General features: G+C 34.6%; 1 protein-coding gene across 1 annotated transcript in view; it reads left to right on the forward strand.

Annotated features, from left to right (window-relative positions):
• Positions 1–22240, forward strand: part of SESTD1 (SEC14 and spectrin domain containing 1) — a 97335-nt gene that overhangs the window by 66804 nt on the left and 8291 nt on the right. Inside the window, exons 10-17 of the mRNA XM_045842967.1 lie at positions 2366–2488; positions 8786–8980; positions 9494–9608; positions 10977–11136; positions 14852–14933; positions 15647–15769; positions 16506–16697; positions 18942–19063. Of these exons, the coding sequence (XP_045698923.1) occupies positions 2366–2488; positions 8786–8980; positions 9494–9608; positions 10977–11136; positions 14852–14933; positions 15647–15769; positions 16506–16697; positions 18942–19063 (1112 nt within the window). The remainder of the gene's footprint in view (positions 1–2365; positions 2489–8785; positions 8981–9493; positions 9609–10976; positions 11137–14851; positions 14934–15646; positions 15770–16505; positions 16698–18941; positions 19064–22240) is intronic.

Here is a 22240-nt window from a genome sequence, read left to right on the forward strand (position 1 = left end):
AATTTGCATCATTTTTATTAGATACATTTTTATTAGATACATTTTTATTATTGCATACATTTACTGATGTTGCATCCTAAGGGAAATGACTTTTAGCATACATTAAAGCTATATGTGCACTTGACTATGGAACTGGAATTTTTGCACCAAGAAGCCTTTACTTTATTTATGGCTCCTTGAAAATTACATGTCAATGAATTGTTTTTCCCCAGTTATCATAACTTATGGTACCTGCTTTTATTTGTATCATATTCTAAAAGCAAAGTTTAAGTGTGTAAATAATGTCTTCAATTAAAAAAATGTATAATACATTGTTAAAGTTAAATATTTTTGAGATATTTTTATCCCGCTCTTATTTTTAGACTTTAGACAGTTTTAGTGAAATAATTGATTATATTGTTGAAAATAATTAAAAGGCATTTTACATCTGATTCTGGATTCATATTTGTATTACATAGTAATGAGAACAATATAGAATTAGAAGAAATACTATATATAACTATAAAATACTATATATAATGCTAAATATAAAATGTTATATATTATATTCATATGGAATTACTTAGAATTGGTGGAAATTGGGAACATTCTACATGCTCAACAATAGAGAATTAGAGTCTTGAAATCAGGTATACTCGTTATTTGAGGTAGTATATTACTTAGCTCTTAATAAGGGTAGATAGGTTGCTTGGTTGGACAGATGTGAAGGAAGGAGGGAGGGAGGGAGGGAGGAAAGGAAAAAAGCAGGCAGGCAGGCAAGCAGGAGGCAAAGAACTAAGCCTTCTTAAAAAAGATTTGTAAGCATTGAGAATTATATTGTAGCCACATGGAAAATCATTATAGTATAGTTCAGTGTTAAGTGAAAAACACAGGCTAGAAATTACTTGTATTCTATGAGAATTGGCTGTGGCATTCAGATCTGGAGCAACATATGAAAACATTATGCATATAAAAATTAATGGAAAGAGATATATATATGATTTTTTCTATAGTGTATCACTTATATAATTATTTAAAAAATTACATGAGCTGTTAGATTTCAAAATCAATGTACTTTAACCTGGTAGTAACAGAAATGCATTATGGGTCTGTGATATTCTGTTATAAACCTCTAAGCTAAGCCTATTTATCACCTGGTTATATAATATTATGCTTCAGAGACACCCTCATTCACTTCTTGGGAGCATAACCATACATCAGTTGTTGAATTCCTTATTCTAATTTAGTAACAGGTATATCTTAATAAAATTATTTTTTCTGTTAAAAGTACTTCATTGTATCTATTGGATTCAGAGAATACATGTTTGTGGATAAAGAGTTAATAAAGACCTTTTTTCCTTCTTCATGGAAATTTGATCTTTGCTTAAGTATCTAGCTTGGTTCTCCTGAAAACCTGATAAAAATTTGGAATGTCAGTTATGTTACTAGGCAACACTGTTTATAGTAAAAAATATTCTGGATCTGGATTGGGAAAACTATTAATACTTGATGAAAGGCTTAACTTTGGGCAGATTCATTGACTTTATAACAAGCATGACCACTGTGGTGGGGGATAGGAGGTTTTGATCCCATACCTGTACTTATGGATCTCATCTCCTTACACCTGAACTGTTGGACTGCTTCAGCGGCTCAGCAGAAGAGAATTACCCAGTGCTGCTGTTCTGGGAAACTAGTCCTCACCCTATATCCTTCTGAGTAGATTGGTGTCATTGGGACTTCAAATAACCTTGTGGGTCTGAATGTTTTGTTGATCTTAAGATGCCTAGAGTGTATTGCAGTAGTATAATTCCACTACTAGTAAAATACTACTAGTAGCATAATTCTACTACTAGCTGGTTTTTAATTTTCTTTTCAAAGTAAGAAAAATAGTATTCTAATTTTATGTTAGTTAATTCATTCACTTTTATCAGTGCCTTGGGAAGAGTATTGACAGGACAGACACATGACTTTCAGGCCTGGTTTTTCAATAATGGATTATGTTACCTTGGGCACATCACTTAATCTTTCTAAAAATTCAGAGGTTTCCTAAGGGTTAGATAAGAAATTTGACAGATGTCAGTTCTAACTCTAAATCATATAGTTTTTTTATCTTATCATAAGTTAACTTTTAATCCCCTTTTTTTGTGGCAGATGATCAGATAGCTGAAAGCCCGAGGTTTTGGAGCATACATTCCTTCAAATTTAGGTTTTGGATAAGTTGTCCTGTTATAGCTGTATAGTTCTAAAATAACTATTTACTGCCTATGCAATGGAATTTTAAAAATTTAAGTGAAAAATACTTGACCTTTGGGAGGGAAAACCGATTAGAATGTAAGTTTGAAAAGCTTTGCTTATTTTAAAATTTCATCTCAACTTCTACTTATAGGTTGTGAACTGGCTCGAAGGACCTGGGTCAGAACAGCTAAGAGCCCAGTGGGGGATTGGAGATTCTATTCGGGCTTCCCAGGCCCTACAGCAGAAGCACGAAGAGATCGAGAGCCAGCACAGTGTGAGGGCTTTTTTTCCTCTGCAAGTTATAATGCTATTCTTAATGTGCATAATTAATAGCGTGTGTAATGCTAAGTTGCTATAAACTTTGGTATAAGCACATAAGCATATAGTATGTTTAACGTTGAGAGGCCATAAAGTACCTGTGTTTTGCTGTGTATAATCTGTACCTACATTTTAGTAGTAATTCACATTTCACATGGGAATTAGCACTGCCCATCTATAATGCTCATCCTTATTTTTCCCTCAAAAATTTGGGCAAAAAAGCATGCATTATATATGGCAAAATACAGTACATTTTGACCACTAGGTACATATTCATTGAAATTTGGCTTTGATTTCATCTCCAATACAGTTAAATAACATATATGTATATATACAATTCATATGAAATATTAAAAACTGTAGTGATAGAAGAAAGAGTGATAGTACAAAAATAGAACTTTCATGTGTAGTCCTTGAGACAGAAACTGTGATTCTTAAGTCATCAGAGGGAAACCTGTCGCTACTTTTGGGGGGTATATAGTACAATTAAATGCCTAACAGTTAATTGTAGAATTGTTACATTAATCATAACTGATGGAGAGTGAGTACATAGGATGCAGCATATGTGTTTTTACTTTATGTATTTGAGGGTTTACATTAGTAACTGTGGGGGAGATATGAAATCACAGTTATGAAATTAAGAAATAAATTATTCCATAGGCAGATTATAGATAATAATTGTTCAAGAGGGTTTAAAATTTAACATCTAACTGTACTTGAACAACAATACAAAGAAATTTAACATCTTGTGACATGGAGGAAACTGATACATGCTAAGTTTATGCTGTGTTAGAGTTAACTCTTCATTATTGAGAAAGTGATTATCCAATTTGCAAATCAGTTACCTCCTTTTCTCTTCCAAGTCATATTTTTATGGTAATTTTAAATAGCTTGACTAGAAAATTGGAAAAATAAAACTCAAATTCATTTCTTTCTCTTAGATTACCTGTCTTAAAATATCTATTAATTTACAGACATACCCTTACAGTATTCAGCCTTACATATAATATGAGGAATAAAACCTTTCTTCACAAATAGGTAGTAAAAGAAGTCAGTCCACCTTCAGATGCAACTCTAAGTGATCAGAATATACACTGATTGGATTTATGTATTAACTGAGGGGGAGGAGGACATGTTCAAGGGTGAATGTAATAGGCATCTTGATCCTCAGGATCTAAATGCACAACAATGGAGAACAGTATAAATAATTTATCAATAGTAATGTTAAACTCTGGGCCCAGATAAGATTTAAGGGTCATCTGAACATTGTATTTCTCTAATTCTTTCCCCTTCAACTTTCCTAGTTGAAGTGGTAATAAAAAGATGGGGATGGTATTAGTAAATGTATATTTAACTAAATGAGATTAAAAAATAAATATTGACTATGCTTTTCTCAAGAATAAATTTGAATTGTTGACCAAGAATCATTTGCTCTTTATTAGAGATGCATGTTAACAATATCTGATCTAATTATTTTCCTTTTAAATATATAGCACTGTGTTTGGTTTCCTTATATTATTTTCTTTATAGTATTTCCCAAATCAACTTTAATGATTAGCTATCTTGCAGATAAAATACAAACTGTACCCTACAGGAATTATAATGTAGCTGAGGGAATATGTAAGTAGGTGGTATCACAAGATTTGGATAGTATTTACTAAATATTTACTATATATTTGCTCTCTCTATATACACACATGCATGTATATATATGTATATGTATACATATATATGTATATGCAGAGCAAATATATATATTTACTAAATAATTCAGTAAATACATATTTATTAAAGTCTTTACTGTATATTTACTAAATATATTGTTTTTGCATTTTCCCTAATTAGTCCTTGTAAGAGATTTAAAAATGAAGTTCTGTGATTGAAAAATCTACATATTTTCCATATTTCATAGGTTCTAGTATAATGGTTTTTTTCTTTTATGCTTAGAAAATATTGAAAAATTTGTATTTAATTTATAACTTCTGTTCCTGAGGTTACAGTCTTTTAATTCTCTTGGTACATTTTAAATAACTTAATTCTGTTGATATTTTTGACATAGATTGTGATTTATTTGAGCCCTGTGGATTGTTCTGGAACATGTTACTGCAGCATTAAATATATTCTATGGTTTGTCCTCCTTTTTAGTTCTTTTTTATTTTTTAAGCAAGTCTACATTTTTTTAAGATTTTATTTATTTATTTTTAGAGAGGGGAGGGAGGGAGAAAGAGAGAGAGAGAAACATCAATGTGCGATTGCTGGGGGCCATGGCCTGCAACCCAGGCATGTGCCCTGACTGGGAATCGAACCTGTGACACTTTGGTTCGCAGCCCGCGCTCAGGCCACTGAGCTACGCCAGCCAGACCCTTTTTAGTTCTTGAAAATATTATTTGCTGTAGTACATTCTAGACTTCATCTAGGAGCTAAAGTTATGAAATTATCCAGAAGTTCTTTAAATACAGAAATATGACACATGAGGATCCTAAAGACAGGATTTATCTGTATTTTATATTTTTAAAAGCTGCCAGAGGAATAAATGCAGTTACAAATTAGATTATATTATAAAGAAGTTCACAAAAGAAGTAGAATTATATACACAAAAAATATATATTGAAGAGTACATTTTTACATTGCATATAATTGAATGAAAGTGCAAATGGTATACAGATTCCTCTGTAGGTGCTTGTTTTTTTATTTTTTATTATATTTATAAGGTTTTAAAATCAATTTAAGGAAACAAATTACGGGTGACCCTCTCCATGTGCTTACATTTACTGCTAATGTAAATCAATAATAAATTTCAGAACTTTTGAATTGAAAAGAATCTTATACATTATTCTAATACCAACCACCTTATTTTATACATGAAGAAATTGGGAGAGTTCGTTTTTTGATGGTGGGTAGTTAGACTAAGGTTGAAACACCAGTCTCTTGATATTAGGTGAGATATCCCTCTCCCCTTGCCATCTCTATCCCTTCCTCCATGCCTCCTCCTCTCTCAGAGAAACCTGTATTTCATGGTCTTGCTTAAGATGCAGCATTTTTTCTGTTCTTCTACCCTTAGTACTTGAGGACATATTTGCATACCTTGACATCTGCATTCATAGACATGGTGCCAAAGAAAAGAAGCAATGATAGTTTATTATGGATCTCATTTCTTTAAATGAGATAATACCTGGAATTTGTTTCAGAATTAGGAGGTGGCACAGATTGGATGGCACTGATGAAACAGGATTGGCCCTGAATTGATGATTACTGAAGATGGATGGTGCAAGGGGTTTCATTGTACAGTTCACCCATGAAAAATGAGGGAATTGGGGGCACAAAACCCTCCTCCCATTCCTCACTGTCAAAAATCCACATATAACTTTGACTCCCCTAAAATGTACCAGTAGCTGATTGTTGACTGGAAGCCTTACCAATAACATAAACGGTTGATTAGCATACCTTTTGTATGTGTAGTATGTACTGTATTACAATAAAATAAGCCAGAGAAAAGAAAATAATAAGAGAAAATACATTTACAGTACTTATTGAAAAAAAATGCATGTGTAAATGGACCCATGCACTTCAAACCTATGTTGTTGAAGGGTCAACTGTGCTGTTCTTTCCACTTTTGAACAGATTAGAAATTTTTTATTCTAAAAGGTTTACAAAAAGAAAATTGCACTATTTTAACCAATAGATGGCACTATATTGTCACCTTGAGAATAGGTTGATGTAGGATAAGTATATTAATTTATGCTGTTTAAGATATTCTAATATTTTATTAAAAGCTTTCTTTTTTCTTTGTAAACAGAAGTCAACACTTTAAAACATGTATTGGAATTGTTCAGGTTTTATGAAATTATGACAACAAATTTCTAGCATATTGATTGGTTAATAGGAGTAGAATTTAGAGAAACTTTTAACATACCATTTTGTATTAAAAACAGCCAAGTACTAAGTTTTAGATTCTTTCTAAAAGCATAATTAAATGAAACTAAAAATAAATGTATTAGCCGAGAATTGATTAATGTTTTTTAAAATATCACTGGCTATCATGTGCAGAATAGGGAGTAGGGACTAACAACAAAATAGGAAGAAAGGAGACTAATAGAATGAAGGCAGTTGAAGTCATGAGAAGTTGTCGGATTCATGGGTTAAGCCAGCAAGACTTGCTCTTTTAAGAATAACCAGAGGTTTGGCCTTAGCAACTATTATTAAGGTGGTGAAACCTGGGAGAGCAGGTTGGGGGGCTTGAAAATCAGTATCTTTGGGGACAGGTTAAATTTTAGATATCTGAGAGTTATCTGAATGAAGATGACTAGTAGCCAGTTGGGTAATCAGTGTCTAGATTGAGGATATTAATTTGGGAATTATAAGCCTATATATGTTATTTAATGGCATGGGGCTAGATGAAATCATCCAATCCCAAAGAGTATTGGGACTTAAATGTCACAGAAAGCCTTGGAAACCTGAACTGTGGGTCACTCCTAAATTTAGAGAGCAAGAAAAGGAAGGAGAGCCAGCAGGGAGGCCAAAAGGACCTGTGTGTCTGAGGAAACAAGAGAAAAAGGCATTTTAAGGAGGAGGCATTGGTCATGTTTGTCAAATGCAGCTGAGGAGTCCAGTCAGATAAGTCTCAGAATTCAACAAAAGTGATTTCACAAGAGTGGGAAGCACAGTTAGAAAATAGGAAATGAAAGAATGAGTATAGAGAACTCCTTTAATGGAAATTTGTAGGGGTTTCTATGGAGGTTTAATTTATGTACAGTAAAACACATATCTTAAGGGTATGTTTTATTTTAATATAAGATACTTATATTTGTATGCTAATGGAAATAATGTAATTGAAAAAGGAGACTTGATGGGAAAGAGAGAGAAGAGAATAGCAAGAGCAAAGCCTTTGTATAGGCAACAGAGGATAGCATATAACACACAAGCAAAGTGGTTGGCCCTTAGAAGCTGGGACCGTTCATTTGTTATTACAGTAGGGAGGGCAAAGCATAAGGTTACAGAAGCAGGGAAGGTTATAGATTTGTTGGTGAGATGAGAGACTCATCTGATTGATTCCTAGTGAGTTAAGAAGTTAGATTTCTGTTTGAGAGTAACGAGGTGAAAAGAAAGTTGGAGATTTAAGGAGTTAAAAAAAATAATGAGAATGGAAAAGTGAATTGACTAGAGAAACATAATAGGATTGCTAAAGGCCTATTTAATGGTAACTTTTAAAAATGATTTTATTTATTTTTAGAGAGAAGGGAAGGGAAGGATAAGGAGAGGGAGAGAAACATTGATGTGAGAGAGAAACGTCAATGCCTTACGTACTCCAACCAGGGACTGGGCCTGCAACCCAGGCATGAGCCCTGCCTAGGAATCAAACCGGTGACCTTTTGGTTTGTGAATTGATTCTCAACCAACTGAGCCATGATGGTCAGGGCTAGTAGTAATTTTTAGAGGATAACCATGAGTAGCCATATTTACCTATTTGTATAGAGATAGTAGGCAAAAAAAATAGAACTGAGGTTTGACAGGTAAATTTGTTGGAAGGGAGGAGAGCCCTCTGATCAAAGATAGAATTGAGCACAGAGGGCTTCTGAGTGCTGGGCAGTAAAAGATGCTGAGGTGAATGAATTGGTAGGCTCCATGAGTAGCTGAGGTCAGATGAGGACAGGATAGTTGGAGACAGGGGAAGGAATCAAGGAACTGAGAGTTCAGTGTTGAGTAGGTGTCTACATGGTGGAAGTCAGTAAGAAGGCTGATGCTGAGAGGAAGGCAATGAATGACCTTGCTCAACTCCCTGGATGATAGCATGGAACAGGAAAGGTGGGGAAGGTGTACCGTAATCTGACTGCATGCACTTAAGTGAGATGTGTTTTTTGGAGAAATGATCTGGGAAATAGTTACATGAACTGAGGCAGCCATCCCCTTATCTGAAGGCTTGGGGTATGCCAGCTATGAAAACAAAAACAGCACAGGACTAACTGCTTTCTCTAAAAGTGGACAGGTTCAACATAAAGCAAGAGAAGGGAACATTTAGAGGCCAGGATGAGGCTATAGGAGATTTTGCTCTTGGCAGGAATGAGTTCCAAGGATTGCAATGGAAGGGGTTGGGGGTTAGAGACTGTTCATCTCAATTAAATAATTTTGCCTAAGAAAATTCTTTTGTATGTTACTTAGTGTATATGGAGAAATTAGGAAATATAATGTAGTTCTCCAGCAAATAATAAAGATAATTTTATTTTTAATTTACTTCATTGTGATGTCTCTATTATAGGAATGGTTTGCAGTGTATGTGGAGCTTAATCAGCAAATTGCAGCACTCTTAAATGCTGGGGATGAGGAAGATCTTGTGGAACTGAAATCCCTGCAGCAACAACTTAGTGATGTTTGTTATCGACAGGCCAGTCAGCTAGAATTTAGGCAAAACCTCTTACAAGCAGCTCTTGAATTTCATGGGGTTGCCCAAGATGTAAGTGTCTTCTCTGATTGCTTTTCTTTTCTTGAAATTATCTGAACACTTATCTGCACATAATTTTTGCAGATTTGCATGTCTCCTAATTATTTTTTGGAACAATAAAATAATGTACCAGAGGGGGAAATGAAATAAAATCTTTGATTTTTCAAAAAAATCTTAAGTCAATCTGCATGCAACTAACCCTTTTTTGTCTACGTAGTGTCCCAACTAGTAGATATTTTATTTTGATGGTTTCTCAGTGTTTATGCTTTATAACAGAATAAAATGGAAGTTTCATAACTTTTATACTACTGACCTGAATGTATTTCTTTGCCTTTCTGGTGCATGCATCTTTGTGCTCTGTCTTTCAGATAACATGTATTCTAATTATCCGTTCTTGTCTTTTAACAGCATAGTCTTTTTCAAGTATAATTGTGATAACCTCATTAGAGATAAACCTCATTAATCATTAAACATTTTAGATGCTGATTACATCAGGGTTATCTCTTTGGTGTCCCTCTGCTTTAGTTGTCTCAGCAGTTGGATGGCTTATTAGGGATGTTGTGCGTAGATGTAGCACCAGCTGATGGAGCATCGATTCAGCAAACTTTAAAACTGCTTGAAGAGAAGCTGAAAAGTGTTGGTAAGCAGATTTTAAAAATGCTGAAACATAGAGGTTCTTTTAAAAAAATATTAACCATGGTTAGACAAGTCATGTATATTGAACTCATCATTATTTACAGGAAACACAGGAAAAATTAGTATAAAAAAGTTTTTTTCCCTTGAAGGGCATAATTGGTTAGTCCCTCTTCATTCATTGGACCTTTAGCCTTTCTTATTTACCCAGCTATGTCTACAGGTGCTATGTCTTGCATATAGTAGGAACAGTTATTTGTAGTGCATGCATAAACTGTGATTAGCTGTGAAGTGTTTTGTGGTAAACACTGTATGCCCAAAACTGTGTTTTATGCAATGATTTTTGTTGCTATATCCTAACCTTGTGAAAAAGTAGTTGGTTTGGTTCTGTTCATTTGTTTCTCCAAACTGGAAATATTGCCAAGATTACCTACTCTCTAAGGGGAGAATGGTCCAATTCTCTCACTTGACATCAAGGCCTTTAACATTTAGTAGAGTGGTAAATACAGTGACTTTCCCTAGGTCATTCCTGGAGAGGTAGACAGTGGATGTTAAAAGTGGGAAGTAGGGGTGGATTGAGTGGAAGAGAAGGGCAAAGGCAAATACAGGAGAAGCAGCAGAAACCTAAGGCAGAGGTTTAATAGAAAGCGGTAATATGTGTTTGGACTAGATTAATTAATTATTGAAAAGGTTTTGAAAAATCATGTTTATATTGGTGTTTTCTGTGCTTAGAGTTTTTGTTATTTTAGCAGATGACATGCTTGATATACATATTTAGTATTTAATATGCCAAGTGAAGTGTATTTGAAAATGTCAGAAGTTTTCTTGAGCCACAATTTTTCTTGGGAAAAGAAAACAAATTCCTGTTTATTTCTCTAACTTGCAGTATTGCTAATATATTCTAAGTGTTGCTTCTCATTGGATATAAGTTTGATATTGCTTATACTCAAAATATTCAGCATCCTTTAATGTTGCTTGAGTGATGTGAAGTCTTGTAACTTATATCTTTCTTGGAACTAAATATTTACCTTGTTCTCCTAAAAATTGGACTTTATAAAAGCATAAGAGAAAAAATGGAAAACTCTTACTCGTTAAAATAAAAATTCTCACACTTTTCTCCTGCCCTCAGTTTTAAAAACTATTATTATCTGTGGAAATTTACCCCTTTGAAATTCTCTTTAAGGAGAATTTGGCATTGGAAGGAGGAACACTGGTTTGAGTCACATTTGAAGAGGTTTTGTTACTCAAAATGTTTAGAGGACTCCATTCCAAGATAGTTTAATAGAATCCAAGTACAGTTATCTGCTAACAGGCTTAGTTAGAGGGAAAACACTTCTGTTGTTTAAGAGATTAAATGTAATAACTTTTGTTTTAGATGTAGGATTGCAAGGTTTGCGTGAAAAAGGTCAAGGTCTGCTGGATCAGATCTCCAATCAGGCATCCTGGGCCTATGGAAAGGATGTAACCATTGAAAATAAAGAAAATGTGGATCACATTCAAGGAGTGATGGAAGATATGCAGCTTAGGAAACAAAGGCAAAGTTTGACTGTTAATTCTATTTTTGCTAAGACAATAATATTGAAAAATGATATAATCTATATTTTTTTATTCAAACTAAAAGTTTTTACCTGTTATATAGTAGACATGTAGTAAGTTTTTGGTGAATGTAATAATTACTGTGTATAATTGTACTAACAAATTATGACAGTTCAGTTAGAGAATGGGTACCTTTTCCCTTTTACTCAATAGTGAGAATTTCAGTTACACTCAAGTACTTTGCGTTCCTATCCCCAGTGTGATTCTTTTGTCCTTTAAGAAAACCCTCTGGAGAACTTTGTTTTTCAATTTTCATTTGGTTTAGTTGGTGCTATCTGTCACCTACATTGATCTGTTCCTTCATCGAAACTTCTTACTAACAAATTGTCAGACATCCATTGTTCTCATATTTGCTGTAGAAGGATTAGAGTAGAGACTGATGTTTATTAGAGTAAGATGATGGAAAAGATGGGTAAGGATAAAATGATGTTTGGTTTCATTTGATTGAAGAACTAGGAATTTGAAGGATTCTTTGAAAACTCAATTTGCAATAGCAACTGCAAACTATGGCTGTCCCTCTGCATCCAGTGAGGATTGGTTCCAGGACCCCGCAGATATGAAAATTCACAGATTCTCAGATCCCTTATATAAAATGGTATTATATTTGCGTATAACCTATGTATCTTCTCCTATATACTTTAAATGATCTCTAGGTTACCTGTAATACCTAATACAATGTAAATGCTATGTAAATAGTTGTTATACTCTATTACTGGCAAATAATAAGAAAAAAAAGTCTGTACATGTTCAGTACAGGTGCATCTGCCACAGGCCTAACTACATAGTATGCATCAGCAACAACGTAAAATATTTTTGTGAATATTTTCATTGTTAAACTCTACACTCATTCTCTGTTTTTTTCTGAATCTGTCAAAAAATGATAAATGCTTTTCTATTTAAGAAGACTCCATGAAAACCACTGAGTGAGGACACTGAAATAGTTTCTTCATTCCTAATAAATAACTATAATATTTACTACAGGTACACATCAGGAACTACATAACTTTTTTCCAAACAGTTTCAATCTACAGTTGGTTGAATCTGTGGATGTGGAACCCACAGATACAGAGGGCTGGCTGTATTGTGAAGTGATGGATTAATCTATGCATGTATACACAATCTAGCATACTTGTATGAGGTTTTTTGTACACTTAGAAATTTTAAAGTCATTTATAAAACCTACAGAAACTTTCCCCCTACATCACAGAGAAAATAAGCAGAAATTCCTTCTACCCTCATATCTGCAAATGTATCCCTTTCACTATTCATTCTCATCACAAAAGGTGATGTAGCTCTGCTCTTATCACAGTCAGTCCTTTCATATACCTTCATGTCTCCTCATTCCATTAATTCTCATTCTCTACTCTGATCCCTGTCTCTCATTTAAATGCTAAAATCCTATTTAAAAAAAAAATAAACAATTACACACATGCACATATGTTCCCCTTCAATTCTCTTTTTCTTCTAGCCCTAGGGCTTTCATTCTTGACAGTTAAGACTTTTGAAGGTCTTACCTACACTCATACTACTTCCTCACTTCTATTTACTTTCCTACGCTCCTCAATCTGACTTCTATACTCACCATTTCACTGAATTTGCTCTTGCTGATGTCTCCAATGACTTTGTAATTGCCACATATAATAAGCACTTGATTGCTCAAAATCCAGGGGTACTTTTAGTCCTGACTTTGTTTGACCACTCTGAATCGTCTTAGACACAACTGAATTTTCTCCTTCTCGAAACTCCTTGACAATCATGTCTTCTTCAAAAACACCCTCATGGCACTCCTTCTGGTGCTCTGTTTCTTCTCAGTTTCTACTGTTTCTTTGTCCTCTAGCTGATGTCACTGCTGCTATGGTTTGTTCTGAAGCCAGATTTTCTTCTCAGTTTATGTATTCTCCCTAGACAGTCTCACTGCTTTAATGACTTTCTTTAATATGATCACAATTGAGTAATTATGGCTCTGACACAAACCCCTCTCCTGTGCTTAGGCCCATAATTCCACTTGCCTACTGAGTATCTCCATCTGGATGCCCCAGACACTCATCAAATCAGTATGTCCAGATTGGAATCATTCTCCCCCAAAACTTGCTCTTCTCCTCTAATTTTCTGTCCAGGAAAGTTACCAGCAGCTACCCAACTTGGGATTTATCCTAAAACCTTTACTCTTCTCATCTCTACAAGTATCTCAAATGTCAAAAGTTTTGCTCTTTTGTTATCCTGAACATTTCTTTGTTCAGTATTTCTGTATCTCATCTTGCTCCTCTCTATTCTGTTATACACAAGAGTATATCTAATTACACAGTTTCTTTGTATAGAACCTTTCTCAGTGACTTCCTGTTTTCTCAGATGAAGTTCTGTCTCCTTGAAATAGTGTAGGAAACTGTAATCCAATCCTGTGGCCCCATCTCCTTAACTTACCCCAAAACCATATAATTGTTTTCATTTTTCTGAATGCATCATGCTGTTTGATGCATTCATGACTTAGACTGCTTCCTTCCTCATTTTCTGCCTAGTGGGTTTCTTCTTTTCTTCAAGACTCCAGGATACTTATCCTTGGAAGCCTTTTTAGATTTCTAAGACAAGTTAGTCACTTGTTCCTCCCTACTCCCATAAATCCTTTATACAGCTCTACATTAACATCACATTGTTTATTTAAACCTCCATCTCCCAAAATGGGACCATCTTAGAGACCGTGTCGTTTTTTTCCAAGCACATTGCTCAATACATGACAAGTTGAATACATGGATATCATCTTTATCATTAAACTGCCTTACATTGTTTTTTAGCTTCATATTTTAGAAATAATTTTTATCATCACCAGCCTTCAGTCCTTTGTAGAATTACTTTAACCAAGTTTCATTTTAACAATATGCTATGGGATTTTATTGAGGACATCCTTATAAAAATAGCCTTGTGACAATGATGTCTGTATTGTTAAGTTTTAAGAACATCAGTTATAGTGGAGCCCAGTGCCTTCTGGTTAAGTTGTTGTTTGTATTGGGAATTGCAGTGAGATTTCTACTTCCCACCTAAAGTGCATAATAGAATTGCATGGGAATGAAGGGAATGAATCAGAGCTAAGTTGAGTCACCTTTAAAGTTTAGTCTGCATGTTATTCAGACGGACCATAGTAAATTTAAAAATACTCTATATTGTATTTCTGTACACACAGAGAGCAATAGTTTTTTCCTTCTTATGGACATAGGTGGAGTTTTTGTGTTTCTTTTATTCAAAGTTAAATATTCTTAGTAATGCAATGTAATGAAAGTGCTAATTTTTTTATTTCCTTGAACATCATCTTCTAAATTAGTATTTGAGAAGCTTCATGCTTTTATCTTTGAAGCTGGTTTAATAGTAACTGACAAGGCAGATCTTTGGGTTTTAGTGTACTACTTGCGTTTATGCTTTGCTTCAGTACTTTGCAGGATCCATGTTGTTCTCAAAAGGGTTTGGGATTCAGCACCATTCAGGTATTTTAAAGTTTTGATGTGACATAGATATAGATATCCTTAAAATTATTACAAATCAATACAAAATAGTTAGTCTCCATAGTGTTGGACTAAATATTTCAATATACTATAGAATGTGTGTGCCAGATAATGATGTTACAAATCTGAAATGCTGTTCTAAATTTATGTTTGTGTTTCTTAGATGTGAAGACATGGTAGATGTACGAAGGTTAAAGATGCTTCAGATGGTGCAGTTGTTCAAATGTGAAGAAGATGCTGCCCAGGTAAGGACCCAGAGTGTTATATAGTTGATTTTATTAGAAGATTGATTTCACCTAACTATAAATAAAGTATATGTTTCATGGTCCTAAGAAAGTAACATTAAGTCAGATTCTAGTTTATACTGTTGAAATAATAAAAGTTCTGTATTCCCGGTTATCTTACTGGTCTCATTAGATTTACCTCCTTCATGAAATCCTCTAATGAGCTAGAAATTGGGGTTATTTACTGTTTATTACTGTTGACTTGTTATCAGTTATATCCCAGGATAAGGGCCAGATAGTACATTGCTTTTTAAACCCTCAAGGGTGTTTTTCAACTAGGTGAACAATTTGAGTCTTTTTGAAATTAGCATAAGAGGCCATCATTTCAGGTTGATATAGAGGAAATTTATGACTTTAAATGGTAGCATAAATCTGTAATGAGATTCAGTAAGATCTAGATTACATAAGCATATGATCTATTAAAGTAAATCATGTGATAATAATTTTAAAAGAGTACTTCTCTTTAATAGGTCTTATCTTTAGATTTTTAAAAATATTGAGGAGGTAAGATCATTAATTCCTATAGCTTGTCATTGATTGAAATAAGCTATTAGAAAACTTAAGTTATAACTAATAGATTAATCACATGGTGTGCTTTTTTAATAAATATGATGTTTTGATATAATAAGTAGAGACTTATGACTCCAGGTTCACTGTTGTTTCTTTTCATTTAGGCAGTAGAATGGCTAAGTGAACTTTTGGATGCTCTGCTTAAGACCCACATCAGATTGGGCGATGATGCTCAGGAAACGAAAGTTTTACTGGAAAAGCATAGAAAATTTGTTGATGTTGCACAGGTGCAGAACTGATTACCTTCCTTTTCTACAAGCTCAGTATTTGAATAGCTTTCTGCATGATTATAATGTAACTTAACCCTCCAAGTCCAAGAAGGTTAGTTATGTTATTCCAGAAATATCACGGAACTAAGAATGTCAGCTGGTGCATCAAAACTAGCCTGCATAAACTTGAGAGGGTTTATTTTTCCTGAACACAGGTTCTGTATGATTTATATTACATATTTACAGCATTGTTTTTAGGCACTATAACCACTATTGAAAGTTAACATAAAATATGTTAATATTAGTAAATCAGAAACCCTAGTTTCTGCATCTCATCAGCATTAACATAACAACACAGGTTTTTTTGTTGTTGTGGAAAGTATCTTAATTTCCATAATAACTGAGTTCACAGTGTAACAGTTGTTGTGGTTTCCTATATGGAATATAAAGTGCCTGTTTTCACCCACTTGTCTCAATTAATGACAGAACAGACACTCCTTTTGACCCATGGAATTGAGCAGACTGGGATGGGGAAAACAGAATAAGAAAGAAACTTACTGGAAACTAACTAAACTATTGCTTCCCCTTCATTATTTGTGCATGCTGACAATTTGAGGTAATAAGTGCCAGTAGAGTCATTGGGTATTGATATCCAGTAGTGTCACTTAATTCCAGCCAGAGTCCTCCTGCACAATTTGCCATCCCTCTTTTCAGAATTCTTTTATTACAATTTCATGTTTGTTTATTTTTTTAGAGTACTTATGACTATGGAAGACAGTTGCTACAGGCCACAGTTGTGTTGTGCCAGTCTCTGCGCTGCACTTCTCGATCATCTGGGGACACACTTCCTCGACTGAACAGAGTATGGAAACAATTTACAATAGCATCTGAAGAGAGAGTACATAGACTGGAAATGGCTGTTGCATTTCATTCAAATGCCGAAAAGGTTTGCTTTTTTAAAAAAATGTGGTCACTATAGTATTGTGTATGTTTAAAATATGTTAATTTTAACAATTATGTGATTTTTTAAAAGAAATTTATTTTATGTTGTTTAAAGTGTGTTTAGGCATATTGTCTTAGAGGGTTCAAATAAAATTCTCTTAGTAATTGATACCAGTGGTGGAGTACCACGGTTGGAGAAATTCAAAACTATTCAGTAGTCCCCTGTCTACAGTGCTTCTCTCCTCACCAGACCTACTGCCCAGAATGTGCTGTTCATTCTTTAGGATGTCATGACTCCCATATTAGTCATTATTCCAGGGAAGGAAACTCTGCTGTGATAACTGCTATGAATTGTCATACGTTATTTAAAAGGACACTTTTAAATTTTTTACTGTTTAAAATAGTCTGTGTAACTGAAACGAGGATAAGAATCAGAATTAAAACCTTTTCTCATATGTTATCATTTAAAGAGTAATTCTAAAATTTATTATTTAATGAATTATTTATTCTCAAAAACCAGAAATGAATATGCAGTGTTCCTGGGCAATTTTCAATAGAACTTTTTTTTTAACTCAGCACAGTGAAAATTTATAGCACCTGAGCTTTACATTTCCATTCTGAAAAGGAGCTTTTTATGTAGTTAACTTTGTTTTGCTCTCTCTCTTAAAATAAAAGTTTATATGTAAGACCTATTTAGTATAACTTAAGATATGAGAAACCTCAGTTTTAAATGTGATAGCCTCATCTGTAGAACAGAAAAGATGTCAGAATCCTCAGGAATTAAGCAGTTTATGTTTGTTTTATGAACTACATTTGCTGGGCAGTGTTTGTAAGAAACTCTTTCTGAGGTGGTCACTGAACTCCACAGGTCAGTGTTTTAGTTTAAAATGGGCTTAATGATAATAAATAAAAATATGCAAAATGGGTGAACTTGTTCATCTACTGATTATTCTAATGAAAACTTTTTATTGACGTGTATAATATTAATATAGTGTAGAGATCATAAATGTTTTGCTCAATTACTTTTAACAACATGAACCCATGTTTGTAATTAGTGCACTATTCAAACCACAGAACATTACAGGCATTGCAGAGGCGCCCCCAGTCCCTTTCGACACACTGCTTCTGCTGCTTGTCCCTCCTGTCCAACGGTGACCACTGGCCCTATTTCTCATATTACTGAAAACTTTTTAGGATACTGCTTTTTAAAGGTGTCAGCAAGGACATCTTAAAATCTAGACTGCTTTAAGAAGTCATGCAAGAATATACATGGTCGGTAGTTTTTTAATAGATTAACATTTCTATTCTTTCTACTCAATGGCCTTTATCATGCTTACAGTAAACTTAAGGTTATTTTGCTGTGCGAACCTATAATAAAACCTTCTACTATCAGATTTTATTTTCTTCTTGACTGTGTTTGGTTTTATACCAGTAAGGGTGAATATAACAACTATAAACAAATGTATAGTATGATTGGGAAAATATTTAAATTGAATCTAGAATTTTAGAACATAAAAATGTTCTCAGTGAGTAATACTGAAATAAATGATTGGATTCAGTAAAGTATATTGTAAAAAAGAAGTTGCAAAAATAAGTACTTTTTTTTCCCCTTCTCCAAATTTTGCAAGGGTTTGTTTGTTTGTTGTTGTTGTTGTTTTGGTAGTTTAATTTAAATGGTAATAGTTAAGGGAAAAGAAAATAATATCAAGGGCTGTAGAACTTCCCTATATTTTAATTATAATCATATCAGTTTATATCACTTAAGTCAGCAGATGAATTTTTAAAATAAATATGAAGTGTGTAACTAGATCATCATATCAGCTATGTGCTTATACTTGGAGTATATGTTGTTTTGTATTTATATAAATACCTGGAGGTCAAAATCTATACCTCATTTATATCCTTAGCACTAAATAAACATATATAAGTGTTCAATAAATAGTTACTTGATGAGTAAAACAATATTTCTTAAGTACAGTATGAGCTTTCTTTCCAAATAATTATCTAGTTTTTTTTTTTCTTGGAAATCACTATAGACCTTTTTATATTCCAACTATATATTAGTAGGGATTATATATTTCATTTTGTCAGACTTTCTTGAGCCAGTTTTGCCGATAATAAATCAATCAGGTACAATAGTGCACATGAAAATGCTAAAATGAAACAAAATATAAGCACCTTCAATCTCCTAAATTTACATGAGCTTTATTTCCTTTCTCTGTCTCTTGATGGTGCTGTTTTGTTGCAGATTTTGCAAGACTGTCCAGAAGAACCTGAAGCTATTAATGACGAGGAGCAATTTGATGAAATTGAAGCAGTTGGGAAATCACTTTTGGATAGATTAACTGTTCCTGTAGTTTATCCTGATGGGTATGGTGCATGGTCTTATAATTATGTTTTTTTACCGGTGAAATCATGAAGAGAGGAAAATCTGTTTGTTTAAAAAGCCAAGTCAGTTAGCTTTGGTCCACATGTTCAGTTCTTACAATGAACTGGTTTAAAATGAAAAGAAACCCAAACTCAGCTCTTAGCAGCAGTAGCACATGATACTTGCTCTCAACTTGCAACTGTGTTGCTTCTTGAGAGCTTGTTGTAGAAGAAAGATCATTGACTAGGTTGACATCTGGGGCTCTAGCCTTGGCTAAATGATGATAGGGAGTAGAGTGACTTCGGGCATCATTCAAGGAAGGTGTGGGGACTCATGTGTAGTGAGCTCAGTATGTTTCTAGCACCAAGATAACATCACCTTTATTACTTTTGGCCAAATAGTATGAGGCCAGTATGATTATTTCTTATTTACAGATGGAGAAACTAAGGCTCAGAAATATTAAATAAGGTGCCCAGGATTTCACAGCCTCTAAGTGGAATTAGGATACAATGTCAGGTCTTTCCGGCTCCAAACCCATCTGCTTTCACTGTGCTGTGTGGAGTCCCAGTTTCTCCATTTGTAAAATGATGGGATTCTGATTCCCATGTTTCTTTTTATTTCAGATAGTCAATGATAAAAATATGAAACTCATGCAAATAATAAATGGGCCAGTAAATGAGTCAGAAGGAGCTTTATCCCCAAGGTCTAGACCTTCTTAGTGAAAGAGATTTAGAGGTAATTCAGAGGCTATTTAATTCACACAATAGGGAAAACAAACTATTGAATATATCTATCCTTATATTTTAGTATAGTGTAACAATTAGAATTGTGGCTTCTAACCGGATGTCTTGGGTTAAAATCTCGGCACCGCTACAGATAAACCACTTATGTGGAACCACTTAACCTTTCCTGTGCCTCAATTTTCTCATCTAAAAATAAGATTCATACCTCCTCAGGTTATAGGATCAGGGTAATTATGTGAGGTAAATCGATATAAACTACTTAAAATAAATATGACACATAGTGCAACTACTGCTATGTCGTGAACATTGAATGATTGTTTGGAATTGAAATTGAGAAGGTAGGACTTGCAACCAAGATAGAGGCGTAGGTAGATACACTTTGCCTCCTCACACAACCAGAAGAAGGACAACATATTTAAAAACAAAAAACAACCAGAACTGACAGAAAATCGAACTGTATGGAAGTCCAACAACCAAGGAGTTAAAGAAGAAGCATTCATGGAGACTGGTAGGAGGGGCAGCGATGGGAAGCCAGAGTGGAAAGGACACATGGCAAGGCAGCAGCTGGAGGACCAGGTTGGGCAAGCTGGCAGCTGGCAGAGCAGGTGGTCCCACATTTGCATTTGGATAAACCAGGAGGAACAACAAGGGAGCAAGACAGACTGCACAACCCAGGGTTCTAGCACTGGGATTTAAAGCCTCAAACCTCTGACTGAAAAAACCTGTGGGTGTTGCAGTGGTGAGAGAAACTTCCAGCCTCACAGGAGAGTTCACTGGAGAGACCCACAGGGTCCTAGACCATACACTAACCCACCCACTGGGAATCAGCATCAGAAGGGCCACATTTGCTTGTGGGTAGTGGAGGAAGTGACCAAAAGCTGACCAAGAGCTGAGCAAGCAGCGCTGTTCCCTCTTGGACCCCTCCCCCACGTACGGCTCCACAATGCAGCAACATGGGTTGCCCCCTGCCTCCCGTGAATACCTAAGGTCCCTCCCCTTACTATGTAACAGGCACACCAAGACAAAAAATATGGCCCAAATGAAAGATCAGATCAAAGCTCCAGAAAAAATACAACTAAGTGATAAAGAGATAGCCAGCCTATCAGATGCAGACTTTAAAACCCTGGTAATTAGGTTGCTTACAGAAATGGTTGAGTATGGTTGCAAAATAGAGGAAAAAGTAAAAATCAGAAAAGTAAAATAAAGGAAAAGGTACAAGGAACCAACAGTGACAGGAAGGAAACCAGGATCAACAATTTGGAACAGAAGGAAAAATAAACACTCAACTAGAACAGAATGAAGAAACAATTCAAAAACAAATGAGGAGAGGCTTAGGAACCTCTAGGACAACTTTGAAGGTTCCAACATCTGAATGAATCATAGGGGTGCCAGAAGGAGAAGAACAAATTGAAAATTTATTTGAAATAATGAAGGAAAACTTTCCTAATCTTGCAAAGGAAATAGACTTCCAGGAAGTCCAGGAAGCTCAGAGAGTCCCAAAGAAGTTGGACCCAAGGAAGCACACATCATAATTACATTACCTAAGATTAAAGATAAGGAGAGAATCTTAAAAGCAGAAAGAGAAAAGGAGACAGTTACTTACAAAGGAGTTCCCATTAGACTATGAGCTAATTTCTCAAAAGAAACCTTACAGGCAAGAAAGGACTGGAAAGAAGTATTCCAAGTCATGAAAGGCAAGGACCAACACCCAAGATGACTCCATCCAGCAAAGCTATCATTTAGAATGGAAGGGTAGATAAAGTGCTACCCAGATAAGGTCAAGTTGGAGGAGTTCATCATCACCAAGCCCTTATTATATGAAATGTTAAAAGGACTTATCTAAGAAAAAGATCAAAATATGGACAGTGAAATGACAACAAACTCACAACTATCAACAACTGAATCTAAAAAAACAAAAACAAACTAAGCCAACAACTAATACAGGAACAGAATCAGAGAAATGGAGATCACTTGGGGGTTTATCATCAGGGAGTAGGTTGGGGGAATGGGGGAAAAGGTACAGGGAATAAGTAGGATAAATGGTAGGTAGAAAATAGAGGGAGGTTAAGAATAGTATAGGAAATGTAGAAGCCAAAGTACTTAATATGTACAACCCATGGACATGAACTAAGGGTGGGGGGTAAATGCAGGGGTGGGGTGCAAGATAGAGGGGAATTAAAGGGGGAAAATGGGACATCTGTAATAGTATAATCAATAAAATATATTTTAAAAAGAAAAGGTACACTGTTCCCCCTTTGAAAGAATATTGGTGTTATTTATAGTCTAATATGTAGATAATCTCTAGTCATACCTAAACTTGAACAATCAGAAATACATGACCTGAAGTCATGTTACACATCTGCAATGTATACAAGAGAATAAATCTTAAAATGTATAAATGTAGCTAGTAACAATATTAATATGCTGCTTCTGGTT

The sequence above is a fragment of the Phyllostomus hastatus genome, unplaced genomic scaffold (genome assembly GCF_019186645.2).
Source record: "Phyllostomus hastatus isolate PE091 unplaced genomic scaffold, TTU_PhHast_1.1 phas_contig_1, whole genome shotgun sequence".
In the NCBI taxonomy this organism is placed as follows: Eukaryota; Metazoa; Chordata; class Mammalia; order Chiroptera; family Phyllostomidae; genus Phyllostomus; species Phyllostomus hastatus.